Source organism: Mastigoproctus giganteus, chromosome 2, assembly GCF_048544385.1.
Source record: "Mastigoproctus giganteus isolate SK-2022 chromosome 2, ASM4854438v1, whole genome shotgun sequence".
Classification (NCBI taxonomy): domain Eukaryota; kingdom Metazoa; phylum Arthropoda; class Arachnida; order Uropygi; family Thelyphonidae; genus Mastigoproctus; species Mastigoproctus giganteus.
The window spans coordinates 31,108,989-31,132,307 of record NC_143576.1 but is presented as its reverse complement, the minus strand read 5'-3'; the positions used below and the strand labels follow the sequence as shown (position 1 = coordinate 31,132,307).

General features: G+C 40.3%; 1 protein-coding gene across 1 annotated transcript in view; it reads right to left on the bottom strand.

Moving 5' to 3' along the window:
* Window positions 1-6,156, bottom strand: part of LOC150089253 (BOS complex subunit ncln) — a 178,652-nt gene extending 172,496 nt beyond the window's left edge. Inside the window, exon 1 of the mRNA XM_090390406.1 lies at window positions 5,895-6,156. Coding sequence (XP_090246532.1) covers window positions 5,895-6,069 — 175 coding nt within the window. The 5' untranslated portion in view covers window positions 6,070-6,156. The remainder of the gene's footprint in view (window positions 1-5,894) is intronic.
* Window positions 6,157-23,319: the final 17,163 nt, after the last annotated feature.

The following is a 23,319-nucleotide window of genomic DNA, read 5'->3' as shown; positions in this document are numbered from 1 at the left end:
GCTGACGTTATGCCTCTCCCCTCTTTTTTTGTAATTTTTGTAATTACACACTTTTGTAATTTTTCCTATGCATGAGATTAAAAAAACTGAACAAATAATTCTATTTACATGTTCGTCAAACATTTCTTTTTTGCTTCAATCAAATTCAGCAAGCATAGTTGTAAGTGATGCATAAGCATTTAGAGAAATTATGACTCATGTAAAACTCGACTTATGCAGAAAGCAATCCTTACGTAAGACAGGGAGTGCCTGTATATCATTGACAAAACTCCATGACCTGCTCTGGCAGCCCATCTGCATTGCTCGGAGAACTTCATATCTGACCACACAATTACCCCCAGGTATTTTTCATTCTCCACCTCCGAGTGTAGTACCACACAGTTGGTAAGTTTCTCTTGGGTTACTGCTACCTCATAGGCAGTACTCTGTATTTATCAATGTTAAACTTCAGTTGCCACTTCTCAGCCCATCTGCATAACTTTTCTAGATCTTGTTGCAGTAGCATACTGTCTTCACTGTCATTAACAACACTGTCAACCTTTGTATCATCTGCAAACTTGGACATTAAGCCCGATATACCTTCATCGATAAATACACAAAACAACAATGGGCCTAGGACCAAACCCTGGGGGACTCCACTAATAACATTAGTCCACATAGAGCAGTGTCCATTCATTACCACTCAACCATCCCTTTATCCATTGCAGCAACTCGCCCTTAACGCCATACTGCTCCAATTGTACAGCAGTCTTCCACGTGCAACAGTATCAAAAGCTTTCCAGACATCCAAGTATATGATATCAAAATTATTTTTTGATATCATATACTTGGTTCCTTTGTGATCACATCGTAGTATCCAATCAAATTTGTCAGACAAGACTTTCCCTTAACAAGCCCATGCTGTGTCTGAACTATTACTGCAGTCTTGTATAGGTGATCCTGCATCACTTCTTTAACCAGTGACTCCATTATTTTCCCCAGAACAGAAGTTAAACTAACAGGTCTATAATTATTTGTGCCACCCTTTGAACCCCCCTTTGTGAATTGGGGATACATTTGCAGATCTTTAGTATATGGGGATCTCCCCTGAATCTAAGGATGCTCTCGTAATTATGGCTAAGGATTTGCTTACTTCCCTCGCTGCCTCCTTCAATATAACTGGATAGATTCCATCTGGCCCAGGTGCCTTTTTTATGTTTAAACTTCAATTTCACCTCCACTTTTCTCTCCATTATTACAAAATCATTTACTTTTTTATGTTTAAACTTCAACAATTTCTTGCCCACTTTGATCTCCATTATTATAAAATCATTTAGCTCCCTATTAGTTTAGTAAACTTCTGTCCTCCCCTTCCACACAGAATTCCTTGTGTGTGAGTGAATGTAGATGCAAAATACTCATTCAGTTTGTCAGCTATTTAAGCAGGATCATCAACAGTAGAACCACCAACATCATGTGGACCAATCTGATTCATCCCTTTACTTCCAGATTTTACATAAGTAAAGAAGTCTTTGTCGTTTTTCTTTGCATCCTTTGCCAAGGATTTCTCGTAATCAGCCTTCAATTGCCTAACCTCCTTTGTGATTTGGTTACACATTAGCTTATATCTGCCATAGGCTTCTGTGTCACCTGATAATTTATATGCATCCCACGCATAGTTCTTCTCTGCCACAAGCCTCATTAGTTCTTCTGACATCCATTTAGGTCTAAATCTTGAACAGTATTTCTTAGTTGGTATGAAAAGCCTAGTAGCTTCCAAGATTAATTCCTTGAAGGCTTCCCATTAGAATTTGCTTTTTTTTTAACATCATCAGTTGATCCCACTGTATAGAATTTATAAACTGTCTGAGACCAATGTAGCCATCTTCACAAAAACAAAAACCCTTCCCTTTACGATTAATGGTAGTTACATCTTTAAGTAAATCCCACATCAATACACTGTGATCACTGTCACCTAGTAGTTATTTATCTGCAAATTCTTAATGCATGAATAATCACTTCTGATAATCAGATCAAGAGTATTACTCCATCTGGATGACCCACACTGGCCGGCTAGACATGAATATTACTACTAATGATCCTGTTCAGAGTGCTAAAAAAACTGAATAAAAAACATTTTTCATTTACATTCATGTGTGAAGAATGTTTTAGGGATGGAGAAATATACCAAATCTTACTTAGAGCTAAATGATTTTGTGATAACTAAAGGAAAGGTGGAAAAGGAATTTATGGGTTATAAACAGATACGGCAAATGGGGCTGATGGAACCTATTTCATTTTATTAAAAGCAGCAGATTTTGGTTTTTTTTTTAGGAGCATTAGCAACTAAGGCCATATTGCTCCGGGGATATGCGGTGGTCATTCCCTGACCTTTCCGCATCCTCCGTACTTGGTGGTCACGGGCTCGAACCCCGGTCTAATCAAGAAGCGTGTGCTACGCACTGCTGCTCCTGCCCACCTGGTTACAGAGGTGCCAAAAGCAGCCGAAAATGAGCCAAGCAAACCGTATGCATAATTAAGAGAGCATCCTGAGACTCAAGAGAAATTCCTATAGATCAGAAATGTGCAAATATCTTTCCTAAAAGGTGGAAGTGAGCAATTACAGACCTGTAAGCTTAACATCATGCCAGTGAAAATAATGGAGTGAGCAGTTAAAGAAGAAACAAAGGATTGCCTTGATAGGATCTCAGTTATATGTCAAACAGTGCAGATAATTAAAAATGAGATCTTGTCTAACCAATCTAATTAGTCAATATCATGTAACCACAGAAGAACCATATGCAAAGAATAATTTTGACATCATATATTTAGATTTCATTACTGACACTGTTCCGCACAAACGAATACTGCAAAAATTGTAGCAGTGACGGTATTAGGGACAGATTACTGATAAGAATAAAGAGAAGGGTTAGATGGCCACTACTATTTGTTGATTAATATTATTAGTACTGTTCTTAAGGTTTCTTACTGTTTTCAGTATTTATTAAAGATACTGAGGAAGGCATAATGAGCTTAATGTCTAAGTTTACTGGTGATACAAAAATCGGTAGAGTGGTTAAAGATGGTAATCATGGTATGCTACTCTAATAAAACCTAAATAAATTAGGTAGATAGGCTAAAAAGTGGCAACTGTGGTTTCACATTGATAAATGCAAGGCACTGCATAAACAAAAATCCCAAAATAATATAATAATTGAATGGTACCACACTCAAACTAGTGGAGAATGAAAATGCTCTTGGAGGCTAACTATTTAGTACAACATGATTCTCTGAGCAGTGCAGATTGGCTGCAAGGACAGGTCATGGGATTCTCCCAATGACATACAGGAACTTTGCCAGCTGGGACAAGGAAGTGATTATCCCATTCTATAAGTCAATGATTAGGCCAGTAGATGTGGCCTAATCAACCTCTTTGTAATGAAGGACGTGGAACTGTAGGAATGGATGCAGAGATGAGAAACAAGATTATTCAGGGTCATAAAAGGTTACTCCTAAGAGTAACATTTTGTAAATTGCAGCATCCAGAAACTAAGTACAGTGGATTCTGGTTATTTGGGCCACTGGTTAATCAGGGCAGCCGTTTATTTGGGGAAAATCTTAAAAAAACAGAATCCAATCGAGAAAATAGCCAGGGTTTACTTCGCTTAATTGGGACAACATGCCCTACACCCCAGCTCCTACCGTATCACGTGGTTTGGTCGTATTTCTGGAGGTCACAACCATAAAACAATTAGCAGTCACCTGTTTATTAGGCTTTTCTGTTAGTGCAATCTTTCATAAATGAATAGTAAACTCGATCTTATTGAATTTGCAATAATACCGACAGCGGGAATTCTGTGGTGAAATATATTTACACTTCCATGAAATCTTCAATCATATAAAAAAATTAATTTTCAGAATCTTCTCTTCATTCCTATTTTTAAAGCTTTGTTGTTGTTGTTGTTGTTGTTTTTTTGGTTTTTAGGAGCATTAGCAACTAAGGCCATATTGCTCCGGGATATGCGGTGGTCATTCCCTAACCTTTCCGCATCCTCCGTATTTGGTGGTGACAGGCTCGAACCCCGGTCTAATCAAGAAGCGTATGCTACGCACCGTTGCTCCTTCCCACCTGGCTACGGAAGCGCCATTTAAAGCTTTGTAACTGTTACTCTGTTCTCACTTGCACGTATCGTGTTACTTGCAATTTGTGTGTGCCATGTTCTTTGTTATTGACTACTTATCTTTTTACTGTTTTAAATTTTAACCCCACAAATGTCAGTGAACAGAAACGTCAACTAGTTAGTATGTACATATTGTAGTACATATTAATTATTCCGATTATTGTGTATATTCTTCCGATTTTCATGTATCGTTTAATTGGTAAGGTAATAGAGGGTAAATTTGTGTTTAATATATCTTTACTTTTATAATCTGTGGGTAATATTCCTCCTATTTTTGCTAATTAGAATCGCTGTTTAATAGAATTAAAATTCAATTCACAAACATGATCACAATGACCGGCACTTAGTACGCATCGTATATTGAACGGTTGTTGTTGTTATTTGGATTTTAGGAGCATTAGCAACTAAGGCCATATTGCTCCGGGATATGCGGTGGTCATTCCCTGACCTTCCCGCATCCCCCCCTATTTGGTGGTGACGGGCTCGAACCCCGGTCTAATCAGGAAGCGTGTGCTGCGCACTGCTGCTCCTTCCCACCTGGCTACGGAGGCGCCATATTGAACGGTACTTTACTATGGTGAGTGTAACGTGATTTGATTGTACAGTGAACCAATTGTCAATTGTATTTTTAACTGTTTACGTGAAACTTCGGATAATTGGGGCAGCCGCTTAATCATGCCAAAATGCACTAGTCCTGATGTGTCCCAAATAACTGGAATCGACTGTATCTGCGAGGTGCTCAGACATGCATTTAAGGCTTTAACTGGATTGAGTAAACTAAATGCTTATAGAATCTTTACTCTTTGTAGGGTGACAAAAACAAAGGAACACCACAAATATAAATGGAAAAGGGGTACTTTCGGGTGAGATGTGTGAAACTTTGCTTTCAGCAAGGATAATTGGCCGTAGCTTAGTGGTCAGGCACGCGGGTGCATAAGTACACATGCCTTGAGTGACCGGGATTCAAGCATGTGACTACTGAATACAGTGCTGTTTCTTGTAATCTGTCTATCTTGTGAACTCCTCTGACCGTTTGGTCGTCCCGGAGTATAAACAGAAAATTTATTTATTATTGTTGGAAAAATCTTCCAATTTTTTTAACTTGCTGATGATACATACGCTTGCTTCTTTGCATTACTTTGCCACTATAATACAATACTAAGAAATATTCACTTGCAGAACAGGAATTCGCACACATAAATAGACAAAAAAAACTTTTCCCTTATTGATTCTGAAAATTGCAACACAGTCACACATTATGTATGATAAAAATCAGTTATGTGAGTGGTAATGCCTAAGTATAAAGAATACCAAAAATGAAATTAAACCTGTTAATTTATTTTCTTTTAATTAGTCAAACTACTTCAATTTCAACTTGTACCGTGAACTTGTTTATTATTATCTCATAGGATTTTCTCCACACGCCCTGTTCTCAATTCAGCACTATTAGGTGCTTTCATAAATAGAATCAATCTCCATACTCAGCAGTAACGACGCATGTGAATGCGGAAGGTGTAAACAGCAGCAGCAGACCAAATTAATGCATCAATAAGAAAATGCTACTATTTTTTGTTGGAAGAGGGGCAACACCCCTCCCCCAAACCGACAACTACAAGTATGCAGCTATCCTGCCAAATTTTAAATTAAATTAACATCATTAATGAAGACGATCGTTACGTGAATAAGGTGGGATGTTCAATTTTGGTACTCAATTCATAAACTGAAAAGTCATACCATGCGCGCTGCCTTGGAGATCGAACTGTTGCATACGATACACAGTAAATTCATGAGCTCCTAATACAGGTGTCATAGGCGATATCACAATTAATATAGGAACAAAAACGATTGTGTAGTATGGTAAAGTTCCCCGAAGGAATTCGAATATGCCATCTGCATCTGCTATACACATCCTAATTATTTTTCTTAATAAACGGATAAATAATGTCTACAGATTTTATAAATCAGACAACAGCCATCCAACAGAACAGATGACTACCTAAGCCTAATACACTGATATGAAATTAGTGTCACCTACCAATGGAAACTAGTAATAAGAGCAGTACAACGGAAAAAATGTTTAAGTTGTTAAAAATGTTTTAAGATAGGAAAAAAAATATACAATAGACTCTCGAATTTCCGGGATAGATGGTAAAAAACAAATCCCGGATAATCGATTTCCAGGTTAATCCAAAAATACAGGAGTCCCCGACATACGTTAGAAATACGTTCCAGGACTTCGTCAAGTTTTCCCTAACTCGGGAATCACTAGAAACATATTGCTACTATATTAGTATTGACAAATCTGAATTTAGCGCGATATTTGTTAAATGTTTGACCATTTTCATATATTCTTATTACTTTAATTTTTTGATCCAAATCGATCGCTTTCCTTTTGTTAGGTCCGTGAGGTTGTCACAGACATTCTCTCAGATATGCCAGATAAGCTGCACTTGCTACCTGGGAGTCTAAAACACTGATGGAACTGATATTCGGGTGACACTCAAGCCAAGTGGACCCGATTTCGTCGAAGTCCGGACGGTCTGTGAGAGCCAAATCCTCTGCTTGCACCTTCACAATAGTGGGACTGTTAGTAATCCTGGGTATAACCTCCATGCACAAGTACATGGTGGGTGACCACCAAGGTGTGAACCAACGTAAGCAGGGGTGGAGGTGTGGCGTCCACACCACATGGAGGAATGCCGCCCCTCTATGTTACCAGGCAGTACCAGGTGGTAGATGAATCTCATCAACCGGTGCAATACCACCACTTTCCTTATTCGAGGCTTGAAGTGGTGGAACCCATGTTTAGTCTCTAGAGCTAAGTTCAGGTCAACCCTTCCCTATCTCTTCCATCATGAAATATGATTAATGCCTCTTAAGGTTATGAGGAACATCGTGGCGAGATCCAATATTCCTTATATTTTGAGAGTACAACGGTGTTCGCAGGCCGGCCGATAGTTAGTACACCGGACCGAACCTATTAGTAACTCTCTAGGAGGCCTCCGGATCAGCTAGTGTATAATCTTGCTACCTCTACTCTGCCAGATAGTGACTGGAGGGAGTCCGAGTAGTGTGTATGCAGGGAGCATTGTCGAGGCCACGTTATGTCAAGGATCTGAGTATATTCTTACCAGGTGTACGCCATATCCAAAAATTTCAATACCTCATACAGCATGTCCCATTCACTTTTTCTTACTATTGAATACACCATGAATTGTCAAACTAATAGAACAAGCTTATCTGGAAAAAGGTCTAAATCTCCCAAGCACTTCCTAATTCATTTCACAAGTATACGTGGTCTCAATTCTAATCTCAACGATGTCCATTTCCACTAGCAGTCTGTCAAACCCCATGTACTTTTTCTGACAGAATCTCAGCTATCGGTTGATTCAACTACTGCTCATCTCAGATGCCCAAATTATTCGCTGTATGATTCCTTTGGCCTCAAAGATGGTACTTGCGAGTATGTCCGTTCTGATATTCCCTGTCAGAGACTTGGCAATTTTGAATCTCCTCTCTTTGATGTTCTCTGGCTTAAAATCTCTCTACCTCATTGTGTCAAATTCATCTGTTGTCTCTACCGTTCTCCCAACTCCATTAATCACTTGGAACTCGTTGACTTCCTTTCTTTGTAACTTGACTTTCTCCAGTCCAACTTTCCTAACAGTGAGACAATTTTCCTTGCTGATTTTAATGTTCACAACTCCAGCTGGCTTCCGTTTTCTAGTCCACTGACCCAGCTGGTCGAGATGCTGGGCCTTTTGCAATTTCTAATGACCTTGCACAGATTATTCATTTACCTACAAGAATACCGGACAATCCTGATCATACAGCCAAAACGCTTGATCGTTTTCTCACAGACAACTCTTCTAAGTATACGGTCGAAGTGAGAGGTCCTTTAAGTACTTCAGATCACAACTTGGTGATTGCCTCTACTCCAATGAAACCTTTATCCAATGGCTATTCCCAACCTCATGTTGTTTGGCATTAGAAGAATGCAAAATTATATGACCTGAAAGATTTCTTTTCTTCTTTTCCTTAGGCAGATTACTGTTTCAAAACTTCTGATGTCAATGTTTGCTCAGATCGTGTCAGTGAAATTATTCTTGCAAGAATGGAATCCTTTATCACACACTCCACTTTAAAATCTCGTCCTTTACCTAAACCTTGGTTTTCCATTAAATGTGCTGAGGCTGTTCAAGAGAAGAATGTTGCATATCGTAATTGGCTTGTTTCTAATTCTTCAATTTCATTTTCTGCCTACACCAAAGTTCGCAACAATTGTAAAGCAGTTATTAATCAGTCCAACCTAGAGTTTGAACAGACTAAGAGTAGAAAACCTGCTTCTTACCCTAATGGTAGCAGAGAATTCTGGTCCCTTGCCAAAGCTATTAGCCGCAACTTTTGCCCATCTCTGCTCCCACCTCTGTCCAAACCAGATGGTCCTGTTGTCACTTCAGCCAAGGATAAAGATGACCTGCTAGCATCCCATTTTTCTTCCAACCCATATATTAATGAGCTTGGTAAAACACCTCCCACAATTCCCAACATGCTGCATTCAATGCCTCCTGTGATCTTCCGTCAAAAGGATATCAGAAGGATTTTGACGAATCTTGATGCTAAGGAAGCTCCAGGTCCCAATGGTATTTTTAGGATACATTAAATAAGATCGTTATTGTACAGTTCACCGGTACACGCAGGTACCACGACCATACAATACCCTTCACGGCACCACTTGTTCTCAAAACTTGTGCTCCTGAACTTACTCCTATTCTTTGCTGCCTTTTTTCACTTTCTTATTCCAAAGGTGTTTTTCCTTCTGCTTGGAAATTTTCTCACATCCAGCCAGTTCCTAAAAAGGGTGACAAATCCTTTCCATCCAATTATCGTCCCATTGCAATTACTTTTTCTCTTTCTAAAGTAATGGAGAAATCAATTAACCGCCAACTCCTAAACTACCTAGAAACCTTCCGTCTGATCAACGATCGCCAGTATGGATTCCGTCAGTTTCGATCCACTGGTGATATTTTGGCTTATGTTACCCATTTATGGACTAATTCAATGGAAATGTTCAGTGAAACACAATTAGCTGCTCTTAACATCTCAAAGGCTTTCGATCATGTTTGGCATAAAGGTCTTTTAAACAAGCTTCCATCTTATGGTTTGCCAACTGTTTTTTGTAATTGGTTATCCAGTTTTCTCTCTGATCGCTCACTGAGGGTGATGGTAGATGGCTCTCTGTTTTCTAACTTCTCCACTAATGCCGGTGTTCCCCAAGGTTCAGTTCTTTACCCATTATTTTCCTCTTGTATATTAATGACCTTCTTCCATTGACTGGAAATCCTATCCATAGTTTTGCCGATGATAGCATATTGCATTCCACTTTCCATTTTGAGAAACCTTGCCCTGCTCAATCAGTTTCAATTTCTCGAAAATCTGCTACCAATTCCTTAAATGTCGATCATTTGGTAATTCTCCAGTGGGGCAAAGACAACTTAGTTCATTTCAACCCTTTTAAAACTCAGTCTTGTCTTATATCTCGCAAAAAGGATTCTTCTGCTCCTATGCTTATCTTTAGTGACACTCCGATTTCTAGGCAAAATGATATATCTCTTTTGGGGATTACCCTGACTTCTAATCTCTCTTGGCACAAGCACATTACAAATATTGCTTCCTCTGCATCTAAAAAACTTGGTTTTCTCTCTTTCGCTCTCAGCGTTACTTTTCTTCCAAACAGCTGCTCACTCTGTATAAATCGTAACTCCGCCGAGCCGTGGAACATTGTTCTCACATCTGGGGTGGTGCCCCCGAAACGTCTCTCAGGCTTCTTGATTCCATTCAGAAAAGGGCAGTTAGGTTAATTAATGATCCATCTCTAACAGAGTCTCTCCACTCGCTGTCTCATAGACGTACTGTTTCTGCTGCATGCCTCTTCTACAGATACTTCCATGGGCACTGTTCTTCTGAATTGGCTTCTATAATTCCTGCTATTCCTTTCAAAGCAGTCCGAACACGTGCCGCCCAGCCAACATCCCTTTACTGTTCAACTTCAAACTCACAGAACCAACTTTTCATCTTCCTCGTTTATTCATTCAACTGCCATTTTCTGGAACAACCTTCCTTCATACGTATTTCCTGAAAATTACAGTCTACAGAAGTTCAAGTCCAATATCAACAAATATCTTCTTTCGTCTTCTCAACCTCCAACCCAAGCACGGTACTAAGTACTATAGGTTCTAATACCTCTCGTGTTTGAGGTTTACATTAAAAAAAAAAAAAAAAAAAAGATGTGCTAGCAGCGTTGTCACTTATTCTCTTAGTCGGCACCATAATAACGGTCAAATTGAAAAATTCTGTAAAGAACTTCACAGGGTTAAGGCGAAAACTCACTATTATCATCCCGCGCGAGCTCACATTTTACTAAAGCACATTTCTGGACGTCAACAAAAAACAATTTTCACTTTCCGTTTTATTGGACGTTTCTGTTAGCGCAATCTATTATAAATGGGTAGTAAACTCGATCTTATAGCATTTTCGATAACACCAATAGCTGGAATTCTGTGGGTTTTTACGTTATTATGGTGGTGTGTGTCCCCTTCACTGAAATCTTCAATGATATATAAAAAAAACAAGCCATAAATAATTGTAAGAATCTTCTCTTCTTTCCTATTTTTTTGCTTGAAAAAACTGCGATCTCACTTGCGCAATATGTGCGTGCCGTGATCGTCATTATTGATTGCTTATTATTATATTTTTTTGTTGTTGTTTTAAATTTTACAATCCTAAAAATTAAAAAAAACAAAAAGAATTGCCTGAAAACGAAAATTACGTAAATCCGTAGTTGCGTAAGTCTGGGACTTACTGTATCGAAAAATGTTCAGCAACCTACGTAAAAGATATCGCGTATAGATACCGTACCACGTACTACTCGTCTGTCCAATACGATGCTTCCCTTTATTTTTTGCGATGTCGATTTTAAATCGAATAGCTTCCCTTTATTTTTTACAATGTCGCTTATGGTTTTGTCACCAACTTATAATGGTTCATTAGAGATTTAACGGATGCACCGTTTTCAAACTTTTGAATAATTTCAAGTCTTTATTTAACTGCAAGCGCAACTCTTTTGCGTTTACCCATCATTTCCGCGATTTCTAAACAAAAAAAAAAAAAAATTCCACATCCACATCCCTGACGTAAACAACGAAACAAAATTTCTCTTTTTGCGGTGCGACGGAACACAACAATCGACGCGACGCACTAAAACAAACTAATCATTTGGTCTCTGTTTTTTTTTTTTTTTTGAGCGTGGGTGTGAAGTCAGTGGGGGTTGCAAGATAATAGGCACGTAAACCACCCAATGACAACTTATAACGCCACTTCTCGTCGCTTATTTACGACTTGCAAAATATATGTTTATACCTATTCTAGTTATTACTTGAATTTTATTATTTCTGGTTGATTTTTTTTTTTTTTTTTTTTTTTTTTATTTGGAGTCTTGAAGTGTCCCGGTTAATCCGGTCCCGGGAAATTTACACATCAAGAAAATTTACCCCAAGGGCTCACATCTGGTGAGTATGGGCTTGGCATACCCAGGATTCTGAGCTGGATATCACCATTCAGGAGTTATTAAGGTTTGAAAATGGTAGAAGGTTATCAAATTGTAGTACGGTGCTTAATGATTTTGTAATAACTGAGAGCAAAGTGGAGGAGAAATTGCTGAAGTTAAACATAAGAAAGGCACCTGGGGCGGATGGGATCTATCCAGTTATATTAAAGGAGGCGGAAAAGCAACTAAGCAAACACTTAGCCATAATTATGACAGCATCCTTTGACTCAGGGGAGGTGGAGATCCCCACGGACTGGAGATGTGCAAATGTATCCCCAATTCACAAAGGGGAATCGAAGGGTGACACGAGTAATTATAGACCAGTTAGTTTAACTTCTGTTCCGGGTAAAATAATAATGGAGTCACTGGTTAAAGATGCATTGCAGGATCATCTAGACAAGACTGCAGCAATAATTCAGACACAGCATGGGTTTGTTAAGGGAAAGTCTTGTCTGACAAATTTGATAGGATATTATGATGTGATTATAAAGGAACTGGATGCAAAAAATAATTGTTATATCATATATTTGGATTTCAGGAAAACGTTTGACACTGTTGCGCATGGAAGACTATAGTACAAATTGGAGCAGAATTGTATTAAGGGTAAGTTGCTACAATAGATAAAATGATCGTTGAGTGGGAGAAGACAGAGGGTGGTAATTACTGGGTGCTGCGCTTCGTGGACTAATGTTATTAGTGGAGTCCCACAGGGTTCGGTTTTGGATCCACTGTTGCTTTGTATATTTATCAATCATATTGATGAAGGTATATCGGCGCCTCCATAGCCAGGTGGGAAGGAGCAGCAGTGCGTAGCACAGGCTTCTTGATTAGACCGGGGTTCGAGCCCCTCACCACCAAATACGGAGGATGCGGAAAGGTCAGGGAATGACCACCGCATATCCCGGAGCAATATGGCCTTAGTTGCTAATGCTCCTAAAAACCAAATAACAAACAAACAAACAAACGAAGGTATATCAGGCTTAGTGTCGAAGTTTGCAGATGATACAAAGGTTGGCAGGGTTGTTAATGACAATAATGGCAGTGTGCTACTGCAACAGGATCTAGATAATTTGGGCAGATGGGCTAAGAAGTGGCAACTGAAGTTTAACTTTGACAAATGCAAAGTACTGCATATTTGTAAAAGTAACCCCAGAGAAACGTACCAACTGTGTGGTCCTACACTTAAGGTTGTAGAAAATGAAAAAGACCTGGGAGTAATTGTGCAGTCAGATATGAAGTTTTCTGAGCAATGCAGCCAAGCTGCCAGGGTAGGTCATGTGGTTTTTTTTCAATGATATATACGAATTTTGCTAGCAGGGAAAACGAGGTGATTGTCTCTCTTTATAAGGCAGTGGTCAGGCCACGCCTTGAGTACTGCGTACAGGTCTGGAGGCCTCATTTTAGGAAGGATGTAGATTTGCTTGAGCGTGTACAGAGAAGGGGAACAAGATTGGTGAGGGGAATGAAGGGATCCTCTTACCAAGAGAGCTTAAGTTCTGCAAATTGCAGTGGCTGGAGACTAGGCACCTGCGCGGTGATCTGATTGAGGTGTATAAGGCTTTGATTGGGTTGAGCACGCTGAATTCTGATGGGATCCTTCCACTTGTTCAGATTACAAACCTAAGGGGGCATAAATTCAAATTAAGAAAATACAGATGTGCGGAAATTTGCCTTTAGCCAGCGGGTGGTTAATTGCTGGAACAAAGTTCCATCTGTCCCTGTGGAAGCTGATAGTTTAAATAAATTTAAGGAGGAACTGGACAGGCATTTGGAGTGAATGGTGTGATTTTTTTTTTTTTTTTGGCTGAAGCTGCATAAGTTCATACACTTGCCACTAATACTACTACTACTACTACTCACTCTCTCTCTCTCTCTCTCTCTCTCTCTCTCTCTCTCTCTCTCTCTCAGGGTAACTCAGAAAATTTTTTTTTGGCTGGTGCAGCATATGCCTTAGGCTTCCTTGCACCATATAGCTAATAATAATAGTAACAGTAAATAAGTGAACATTCTCTACTTCTCCACAAAGACTCTAGTTTTATCGATACACTTGTTGTCCGAAAGATGGATCAGTTTATCAATAACAGTACTAAAGCAATCTATGCCCACACGCAGTAACCAACATCGCACCGCCTGATGAACTTCCTCACCTGTAGTGAACTGCTTTCTGAAATGCTTTCTGCTTCCTTTTTGAAGTCTGAAAGCTCTAAATCTGGGCTGTAGGTGTGGGGGGGTTGACAGAGTCTCCCAACGATTACGGCACAACCACTCACGAGTGGTGAGGGCAGTGTGTGGAGTTGTTTTGTCGTGCAACAAAATGACACCGCTTTAGAGGAGTCCTGGTCATTTGCATCCAATGTTGGCTTTCAGTTTTTCAAACGTTGCACAATAAATCAGTGCATTGATTGATCCTCCTTCGACAAGAAATCCACCAACAGAACACCTTGGCGATCCCAGAACCTTTTCGGACACTGGGAACATTTTTGAATTTTTTGAGCACAGGAGATTGTGGATGTTTCCAAGCCATGGAGTCGTGTTTGCTCTCCGGGGTAAAGTAATGAACCAACGTTTCGTCTGCTGTGACCATGAGAGCAAAGCAGAAAATTCTCTCTTTCGCCGCTGTATCGCAACAGGTTCTCCAGGAAAGAACTGAACCTTGGGGGACACATGCATTAGTGGAGTAGTTAGCAGACAGAGAATCATCTACCAGCACCCTCAATAAGCGACCAGAGAGAAAACTGGATAACCAATTACTAAAACAGTTGGCAAACCATAAGATGGAGGCTTGTTTAGAAGACCTTTATGCCAAACCTGATCGAAAGCCTTACATGTCAAGAGCAACTACTTGTGTTTCACCGCACTTTTCCATTGAATTAATCCATAAATGAGTAACATAAGCCAGAATATCACCAGTGGATCGACACTGACGGAATCCATACTGGCGATCGTTGATCAGACGGAATGTTTCTAGGTAGCTTAAGAGTTGGTGGTTAATTGATTTCTCCATTACTTTAGAAAGAGTAGAAGTAATTGCAATGGGACGATAATTGGATGGGAGGGATTTGTCACCCTTTTCAGGAACTGGCTGGACATGAGCAAATTTCCAAGCAGAAGGAAAAACACCTTTGGAATAAGAAAGTGAAAAAAGGCGGCAAAGAATAGGAGTAAGTTCAGGAGCACAGATGTTGAGAACAAGTGGAGAAATACCATCGGGACCTGGAGCTTTCTTAGCATCAAGATTCCTCAAAATCCTTCTGACATCCTTTTGACGGAAGGCCACAGGAGGCATTGAATGGAGCGTGTTGGGAATTGTGGGAGGTGTTTTACCAAGACCATTAATACATGAGTTGGAAGAAAAATGGGATGCTAGCAGGACATCTTTATCCTTGGCTGAAGTGACAACAGAACTATCTGGTTTGGACAGAGGTGGGAGCAGAGATGGGCAAAAGTTGCGGCAAATAGCTTTCGCACGAGGCCAGAATGATCGACTACTATTAGGGCAAGAAGCAAGTTTTCTACTCTTAGCCTGTTCAAAATCTAGTTTGGACTGATTAATAACTGCTTTACAATTGTTGTGAGCTTTGGTGTAGGCAGAAAATGAAATTGAAGAATTAGAAACAAGCCAATTATGATATGCAACATTCTTCTCTTGAACAGCCTTAGCACATTTATTGGAAAACCAAGGTTTAGATAAAGGACGAGATTTTAAAGTGGAGTGTGTGATAAAGGATTCCATTCTTGCAAGAATAATTTCGCTGACACGACCTGAGCAAACGTTGACATCAGAAGTTTTGAAACAGTAATCCGGTTAAGGAAAAGAAGTTTACCCCATTTTGCATTCTTGTAATGCCAAATAGCAGGTTATCCCATTTTGCATTCTTGTAATGCCAAAAAGCAGGTTACCCCATTTTGCATTCTTGTAATGCCAAACGACATGAGGTTGGGAATAGCCATTGGATAAAGGTTTCATTGGAGTAGAGGCAATCACTAAGTTGTGATCTGAAGTACTTAAAGGACCTCTCACTTCGACCGTATACTTAGAAGAGTTGTCTGTGAGAAAAAGATCAAGCGTTTTGGCTGTATGATCAGGATTGTCCGGTATTCTTGTGGGTAAATGAATAATCTGTGCAAGGTCATTAGAAATTGCAAAAGGCTCAGCATCTCGACCAGCTGGGTCGGTGTGACCAGAAAACGGATGCCAGCTGGAGTTGTGAACATTAAAATCACCAAGGAAAATTACCTCACTGTTAGGAAAGTTGGACTGGAGAAAGTCAAGTTGCAAAGAGAGGAAGTCAAAGAGTTCCAAGTGATTAGTGGAGTTGGGAGAACGGTAGAGACAACAGATGAATTTCACACAATGAGGTAGAGAGATTTTAAGCAGAGAACATCAAAGAGAGGAGATTCCAAATTGTCAAGTCTCTGACAGGAAATATCAGAACGGACATATGCACAAGTACCACCTTTGAGCCGAAAGGAATCATACAGTGAATAATTCGGGCATCTGAGATGAGCAGTAATTGAATCAACCGATAACTGAGATTCTGTCAGAAAAAGTACATGGGGTTTGACAGACTGCTAGTGGAAATGGACATCGTTGAGATTAGGATTGAGATCACATATATTTGAGAAATGAATCAGGAAGTGCTTGGGAGGTTTAGATCTTTTCACAGATAAGCTTGCTCTATAGGTTTGACAATTCATGGTGTATTCAATAGTAAGAAAAAGTGGATGAGACATGCTGAATGAAGTAATGAAATTTTTGGATATGGCGTACACATGGTAAAAATATACCCAGATCCTTGACATAACGTGGCCTCGACGATGCTCCCGGCAAACACACTACTCGGACTCCCTCCAGTCACTATCTGGCAGAGTAGAGGTAGCAAGATTATACACTAGCTGATCCAGAAGCCTCCTAGAGAGTTACCAATAGGTTCGGTCCGGTGTACTAACTAGCAGCCGGACTGCGAACACCGTTTTAGAGCTGTACCCTCGAAATGTAAGGAATATTGGATCTCGCCACGATGTTCATCCTAACTTCAAAAGTCATCAATCATACTGCATGATGGAAGAAATAGGGATGGGTTGACTGGAACTTAGCTATAGCGACTAAACATGGGTTCCACCACTTCAAGCCTCCAATAAGTAAAGTGGTGGTATTGCACCGGTTGATGAGAGTTATCTACCACCTAGTACTTCCTGGTGACATAGAGGGGCGGCGTTCCTCCATGTGGTGTGGACACCACACCTCGACCCCTGCTTACGTTGGTTCACACCTGGGTGGTCACCCACCATGTACTTGTGCATGGAGGGTATACTCAGGTTAACTAACAATCCCACCATCGTGAAGGCGCAAGCAGAGGATTTGGCTGTCACAGACCGTCCGGACTTTGCCGAAATTGGGTCCACTTGACTTGAGTGTCACCTGAATATCAGTTCTATCAGCGTTTTAGACTCCCATATAGCAAATACAGCTTGTCTGGCATATCTGAGAGAATGTGTGTGACAACCTTAAGAAAACGAGGAAAAGCTTGACAAGTACATGTACCTCAATAATACTCTCAAGCGATAGCATTATTCCTGATATTCATTCAGGTCGTCTCGATTTCTGGCAGATTGGTTACGATTGCTGTACCTTCTACACGTCGAGATGAACTGAATTGCAAGTATTTTCTCCGAGAACCCGAATTTTCCAATAAAATACTGTTGTTGTTGTATTATGGTTTTAGGAGCATCAGCGACTAAGGCCATATTACTATGTTCATGTGTTCTGAGGTCGATTTTCTTCTTTGATGAACAAAAAACCTGAGTTTCCAGGAGAAAAAAAGGTCACCTAAGCCACGTAGTGAAAAATGAACATAAACATTTCTCCCATTATCGACGGAATCAAAATTAGGTCTTTTCCACTCGGTGTGGGGAGGATGACCTTCCTGCCAACTGTGTTGTCCACTAGGGAATAAAATAGACCGGCCGACCATAGAAAGACACGATTTACACACATGAGCCAATACCTCATGTGTGTAAATGATCAACGAATCGTTATGCAAATCGAAGCAACTGCAGGTGAACTACGGCGCGTGCGCGGGTCGGGACACGGTATAAAAAACCCCTGATACTGGGCTCCGTTAAACAGTGTTACTCTTGTTCTTTAGATGGGAAAGGCAGCGGAATTAAAAGAGTTTCACAAAGGCTAAATTGTAATGGCCAGACGACTGGGCCAGAGCATATCCAAAATACCAAACTATTTTTTTTAGATCACCTGAATAATTAAATTCATCTGCCGTACTGCGCCTTATGTCTGTTAATTGCGTGTGTTCTATGGTCGATTTGTCCGTTTTGCTACACGAAAAACCCCGGTTTCTGGGGGAAAAACGTTGTTATCTACGATTAAGACCGACTAACTCAGCCAGGGTGCGAAAAGAGCAAATTAAAGTTCCTCGCGTCATCGACGGGATTCGAACCAGGTCCTTTTCCACACGGTGTGTGGAGAACGGTATCGATACCACTGCGTTACCCGCACAGACGGTCAGAGCATATCTGAAACAGCACAGCTGGTGGGATGATAACGGTCGGCTGTGGTTAGTACCTACGGAAAGTGGTACGAGGAGGGGAAACCCACGAACCCCAGATTAACGTATCAACTCTGTGGTACCACACTCACAGTGGTAGGAAATGAAAAGAACCTGGGGGTAATTGTGCAGGCAGATATGAAATTTTCTGAGCAGTGCAGACGGAATGAGTCCCCCAAGGTTCAGTTCTTTCCCCAACGCTTTTCCTCTTGTATATTAATGACCTTCTTCCATTGACTGGAAATCATATCCATAGTTTTGCCGATGATAGCGCATTGCGTTCCACTTTCCATTTTGAGAAACCTTGTCCTGCTCAATCAGCTTCAACTTCTCGAAAATCTGCTACCAATTCCTTAAATACCGATCTTCTGGTAATTCTCCAGTGGGGCAAAGACAACTTAGTTGATTTCAACCGTTCTAAAACTCAGTCTTGTCTTATATCTCGCAAAAAGGAGTCTTCTGCTCTTATGCTTATCTTTAGTGACCCTCCGATTTCTACGCAAAATCTCTTTTAGCATTAGAATTAGCATTAGCATTAGTAGAGGCATATGATGCAAGAAAGCAAGCTTATGCAGCATCAGCCAAAAAAAAAAAAAAAAACCCACTTCCACTTCACCCATCTGTTCGTTCAAAATATCTGTCCAGATGAGCCTTAAACTTATTTAGGCTATCAACTTCCACGACAACGGATGAAAGTCTGTTCCACCAACCAACTACCCGCTGGCTAAAGGCAAATTTCCGCACATCTATCCTACATCTGTCTTTCCTCAATTTGATTTATGCCCTCTCAGGTGATTATTCTGAGAAAGAGGCAGAATCCCATCAGCATTGAGCTTGCTCAAACCATTCAAGGCTTTATACACCTCTATCAGATCACCTCGCCGGTGCCTAGTCTCCAGACTCTGTAATTTTCAAAACTTAAGCCTTTCTTCGTAAGAGCACCTTTGTTACATTCACTTTGTTCCATTCACTAATATTGTTGCCCTTCTCTGTACTCGTTCCAGCAGCTGTACATCCTCCTTGAAATGAAGCCTCCAGACCTGTATACAGTACTCTAGGTGTGGCCTGACCATTGCCTTATACAAGGGAATAATCACATCCTTTTCCCTGCTAGAAAAATTCCTATATATCATTGCCAACACACCATGAGCTACTCTTGCAGCCCGTCTGCACTGCTCAGAGAATTTCATATCTGCCTGCACAACCACCCTCAGGTCCCTTTCATTCTCTACCACTGTCAGTATAGTACCACAGGGTTGATACGTTGCTCTGGGGTTGCGTTTTCCCATATGTAGTACTTTACATTTGTCAATGTTAAACTTCATTTGCCACAACTCAGCCCATCTGCTCAACCTTTCCAGATCCTGTTGCAGCAGCATAGTGTCAGGTGTCCTTCACAACCCTGCCAACCTTCGTATCGTCTGCAAACTTGAACTTTAAGCTTGATATACCATCATCAATATCATTTATAAATACATAAAACATTAATGGACCCAACACTGAACGCCGAGGGACTCCACTAATAACATTAGTCCACGATGAGCAGTGTCCATTAATTACCACTCTCTGTCTTCTCTCTCTCAACCACCCCTTTATCCATAGCAGCAATTTGCCTCCAATGACACACTGCTCCAATTTGTGCAACAGTATCAAAAGCCTTTCTAAGATCCAAGTATATAATATCAAAGTTATTCCCTGCATCCAGTTCTTTCTGACTGCATCATAGTATCCAATCAAATTGGCCAGGCAAGACTACCCCTTAACAAAACCATGCTGTGTCCGAGCTATAACTGAACTCTTGTCTAGATGATCCTGCAGTGCTCCTTTAACCAGTGCCTGCATTAAATTTCCTGGAACAGAAGTTAAACTCACAGGTCTATAATTACTTGTGTCAGCCTTTGATCCTCCTTTGTGAATTGGGGTGATATTTGCACATCTCCAGTCTGTGGGTACCTCCCCTGAGTCCAAGGAAGCTCTCATAATTATGGCTAAGGGTTTACTTACTTCCTTTGCTGCCTTCTTTAATATAACTGGATAGATCCCACCCACCCCAGGTGCCTTTCTTGTGTTTACCTTCAACAATTTCTCCTCCATTTTATTCTCAGTTATTACAAGACTCTCTAGTTTACTGCCAGAGTTCAATACACATCTGGCATTCCCCTCGCTGAATAACTTCTCATGTGTGAATGTCGTTGCAAAATATTCATTTAGTTTGTTACCTACCTGAGCAGGATCATCAACAGTTGATCCATCGATATCAAGTGGACCAATCTGATTCATCCCCTTCCTTCTAGAGTTTACATGAGTAAAGAACTCTTTGCTGTTTTTCTTTGCATCCCTTGCCAAAGATTTCTCGTAATCTGCCTTTGCCTGACTAACCTCCTTTGTAACTTGGTTACAGATCAACTTGTATCTATCATAGGCTTCTGTGTCACGTGTTAATTTGTATGTATCCCATGCGTTTTTATTCTCTGCCATATGTCTCATTAGTTCATCTGACACCCATTTAGGCCTAAACCTTGAACAATATTGCTTAGTTGGTACGTAAAGCCTAGTAGCTTCCAAGATAAGTTGTTTGAATGCTTCCCATTTTGAATTTGCTGCTGGTAACATCATCAGTCAGTCCCATTGTATAGAATTTAAATACTGTCTCAGTTCATCGTAGTCGCCTTTACGAAAGCAATAACCCTTTCCTTTACTCCTAATGGTAGTTACCACTTTGAGTAAATCCCATTTCAGCACACTGTGATCACTGCCACCTAGTGGTTCATTTATCTACAGATTCTTAATGCATGAAGAATCACTACTGATAATCAAATCAAGATTATTACTCCCTCTAGTTGCCTCCCGAACATGCTGATGTAGAAAACAATCATCCAATAAATCCACAAAAGCCTTGCTAGTGTGCGAGTGACCACCCCCCAAATTCCAGTCAATATCTGGGAAATTAAAATCTCCCATTATAAGACTCTCTGATTTACTGGCCCACTCTATTTAACTGTACAGTTTCTTATTATACTCATCAGAATCATTAGGCTTATAGCACACTCCTGGTCTCAATTTTGATCTCCCAATGCTTATGTCACACCAAACTGACTTGAAACTGCACTGTCCAGCGTTGTCGACTGGCTTTACTTTCTTGGATTTTATGTGTTTCTTAACTAATAGCATAACCCCTCCTCCCATCCTATCCTGTCTATCCTTTCTGTAGACATTGAACTCCCCAAATTCCAGTTCTGCATTCCTTATATCTGTGTGACACCACGTCTCTGATATCCCAACAATATCTGCCTTTGATGTTTTGAGCAATACCTCAAATTCATCAAATTTATTTACTAAACTCCTAGCATTGGTGTACATACAATTATACATGCACCTGTTTCTATTCTTAGCTACCCATGTGTTTACTTGTACCGCAATGACTCCCATCAGTCTCTGAAATATCCTGCATCTTTTTTTTCAGGCTTCTGTTCATTCCAATAGAAGCAGTGCAAGAATCTCTTTCAGCTCTGCCAGTGGCTACTGTTAATCTTAGTCTTCCCCCAAGCTAGCAGTTTTCCTACCCACCTAACACTACCTCGAAAGCATCAGCAAATATTCTTGCACCCTTTCTATTTAAGTGTATCCCATCCCTGTTGAAGCAGTCTCTCCTGTTAACAAGTACAGTCCAGGCTGAAAAAATTCTACCCCTTGAGCCTTGCACAATCTTTCCAGGGCCGAATTGATCGACAAGGCTCTCATCATATACTCCCTCCTATCGTGTCTGGGCAAAATTGCAGACACTTTCAATTTCAACCCTACATCACGGCTTTTTTTCAACGGTGACCTGTACTTGTTTAGTAATTCTGCCGGTTTCCTACTCTTGATATCATTAGTGCCAACGTGTACAACTATATCACCTTTTGTGCCCTTAAAAGATGATATCCGCTCTACAACATCATCAACCTTTTTCCCTGGCAGACATACCCTGGTCCTGTTCCACCTATCCTTTTTACAAAATATGTTCCCCGTTTCCCTGACAATAGAGTCACCAACAACTACTAGTTCCTGTTGGACTAGCGCATTCTGCCTTCGTGGTTGCTGCTGTTTTGGGTGATGAACAAGTGCAAGCTCTGGTATTGATGTGGGCATTTGAGAGCTTGATTGGCCCCTCAATTTAGATCCTTTGAGGGCACCCACCTGTCCTTCAAACTCTCATATAGGCCCATAACACCGCCGAGTTGTCGCCTGATTTCCTTACACTCCTTACATCGCGCACACACAAAGACATCCCCCATGGCAATATCATGAATGCTCCACAAACATCATGGAATCAGTGCATTTTAAAAGGCTGCGATTCAGAAGGCAACTACCCCCCCCCCCTGAGTTCTCCTCTGATCCATAGCACTTCCATTAGCTTGAGCCTTTTGCCTTGCTGGTCTGGTCTGAGTCATGATTTCTATAAATTTCAATAAAATTTCAATATCAGTTGAAAATTATAACCCTAAAATTGTATCCCAACACAGTTATAACGGTATATATATTTTTCAGTGTCAAGTATTAATTATCTACGTGTTCCCTTTATATAACTTCCGTATCAGTTATGTATTAATTAATTATGTTACCTTTGTAATCTAAGTCGTTATATGTATTTAGTTAAAAGTACAATTTAATTGACAACGAAGTTCAACAAGTTTAATAGATTCTACCGATCAACTGACAATATTACAACCTACACTATACTAACGCTATCTAGTTCGGTATATTAATTATCGTATGACAAAGGCGGCAATTACGAACGGTAAATCTACGGACACATCTCGCTGTCTCAATTCAGAATAACTTACGATCCTTACTAGGTCTATAAGCTACTTACAAAAAAAAAATTGATGTAAAAAATATTCAATAAAGCGGCTAAATATGGCTAAAAAACTTCTCGTTCAGCGGAGTTGCAACTTGTAACACGTGGATTTGATACCCTTACCGATACTGTTATGCAATTACAAGG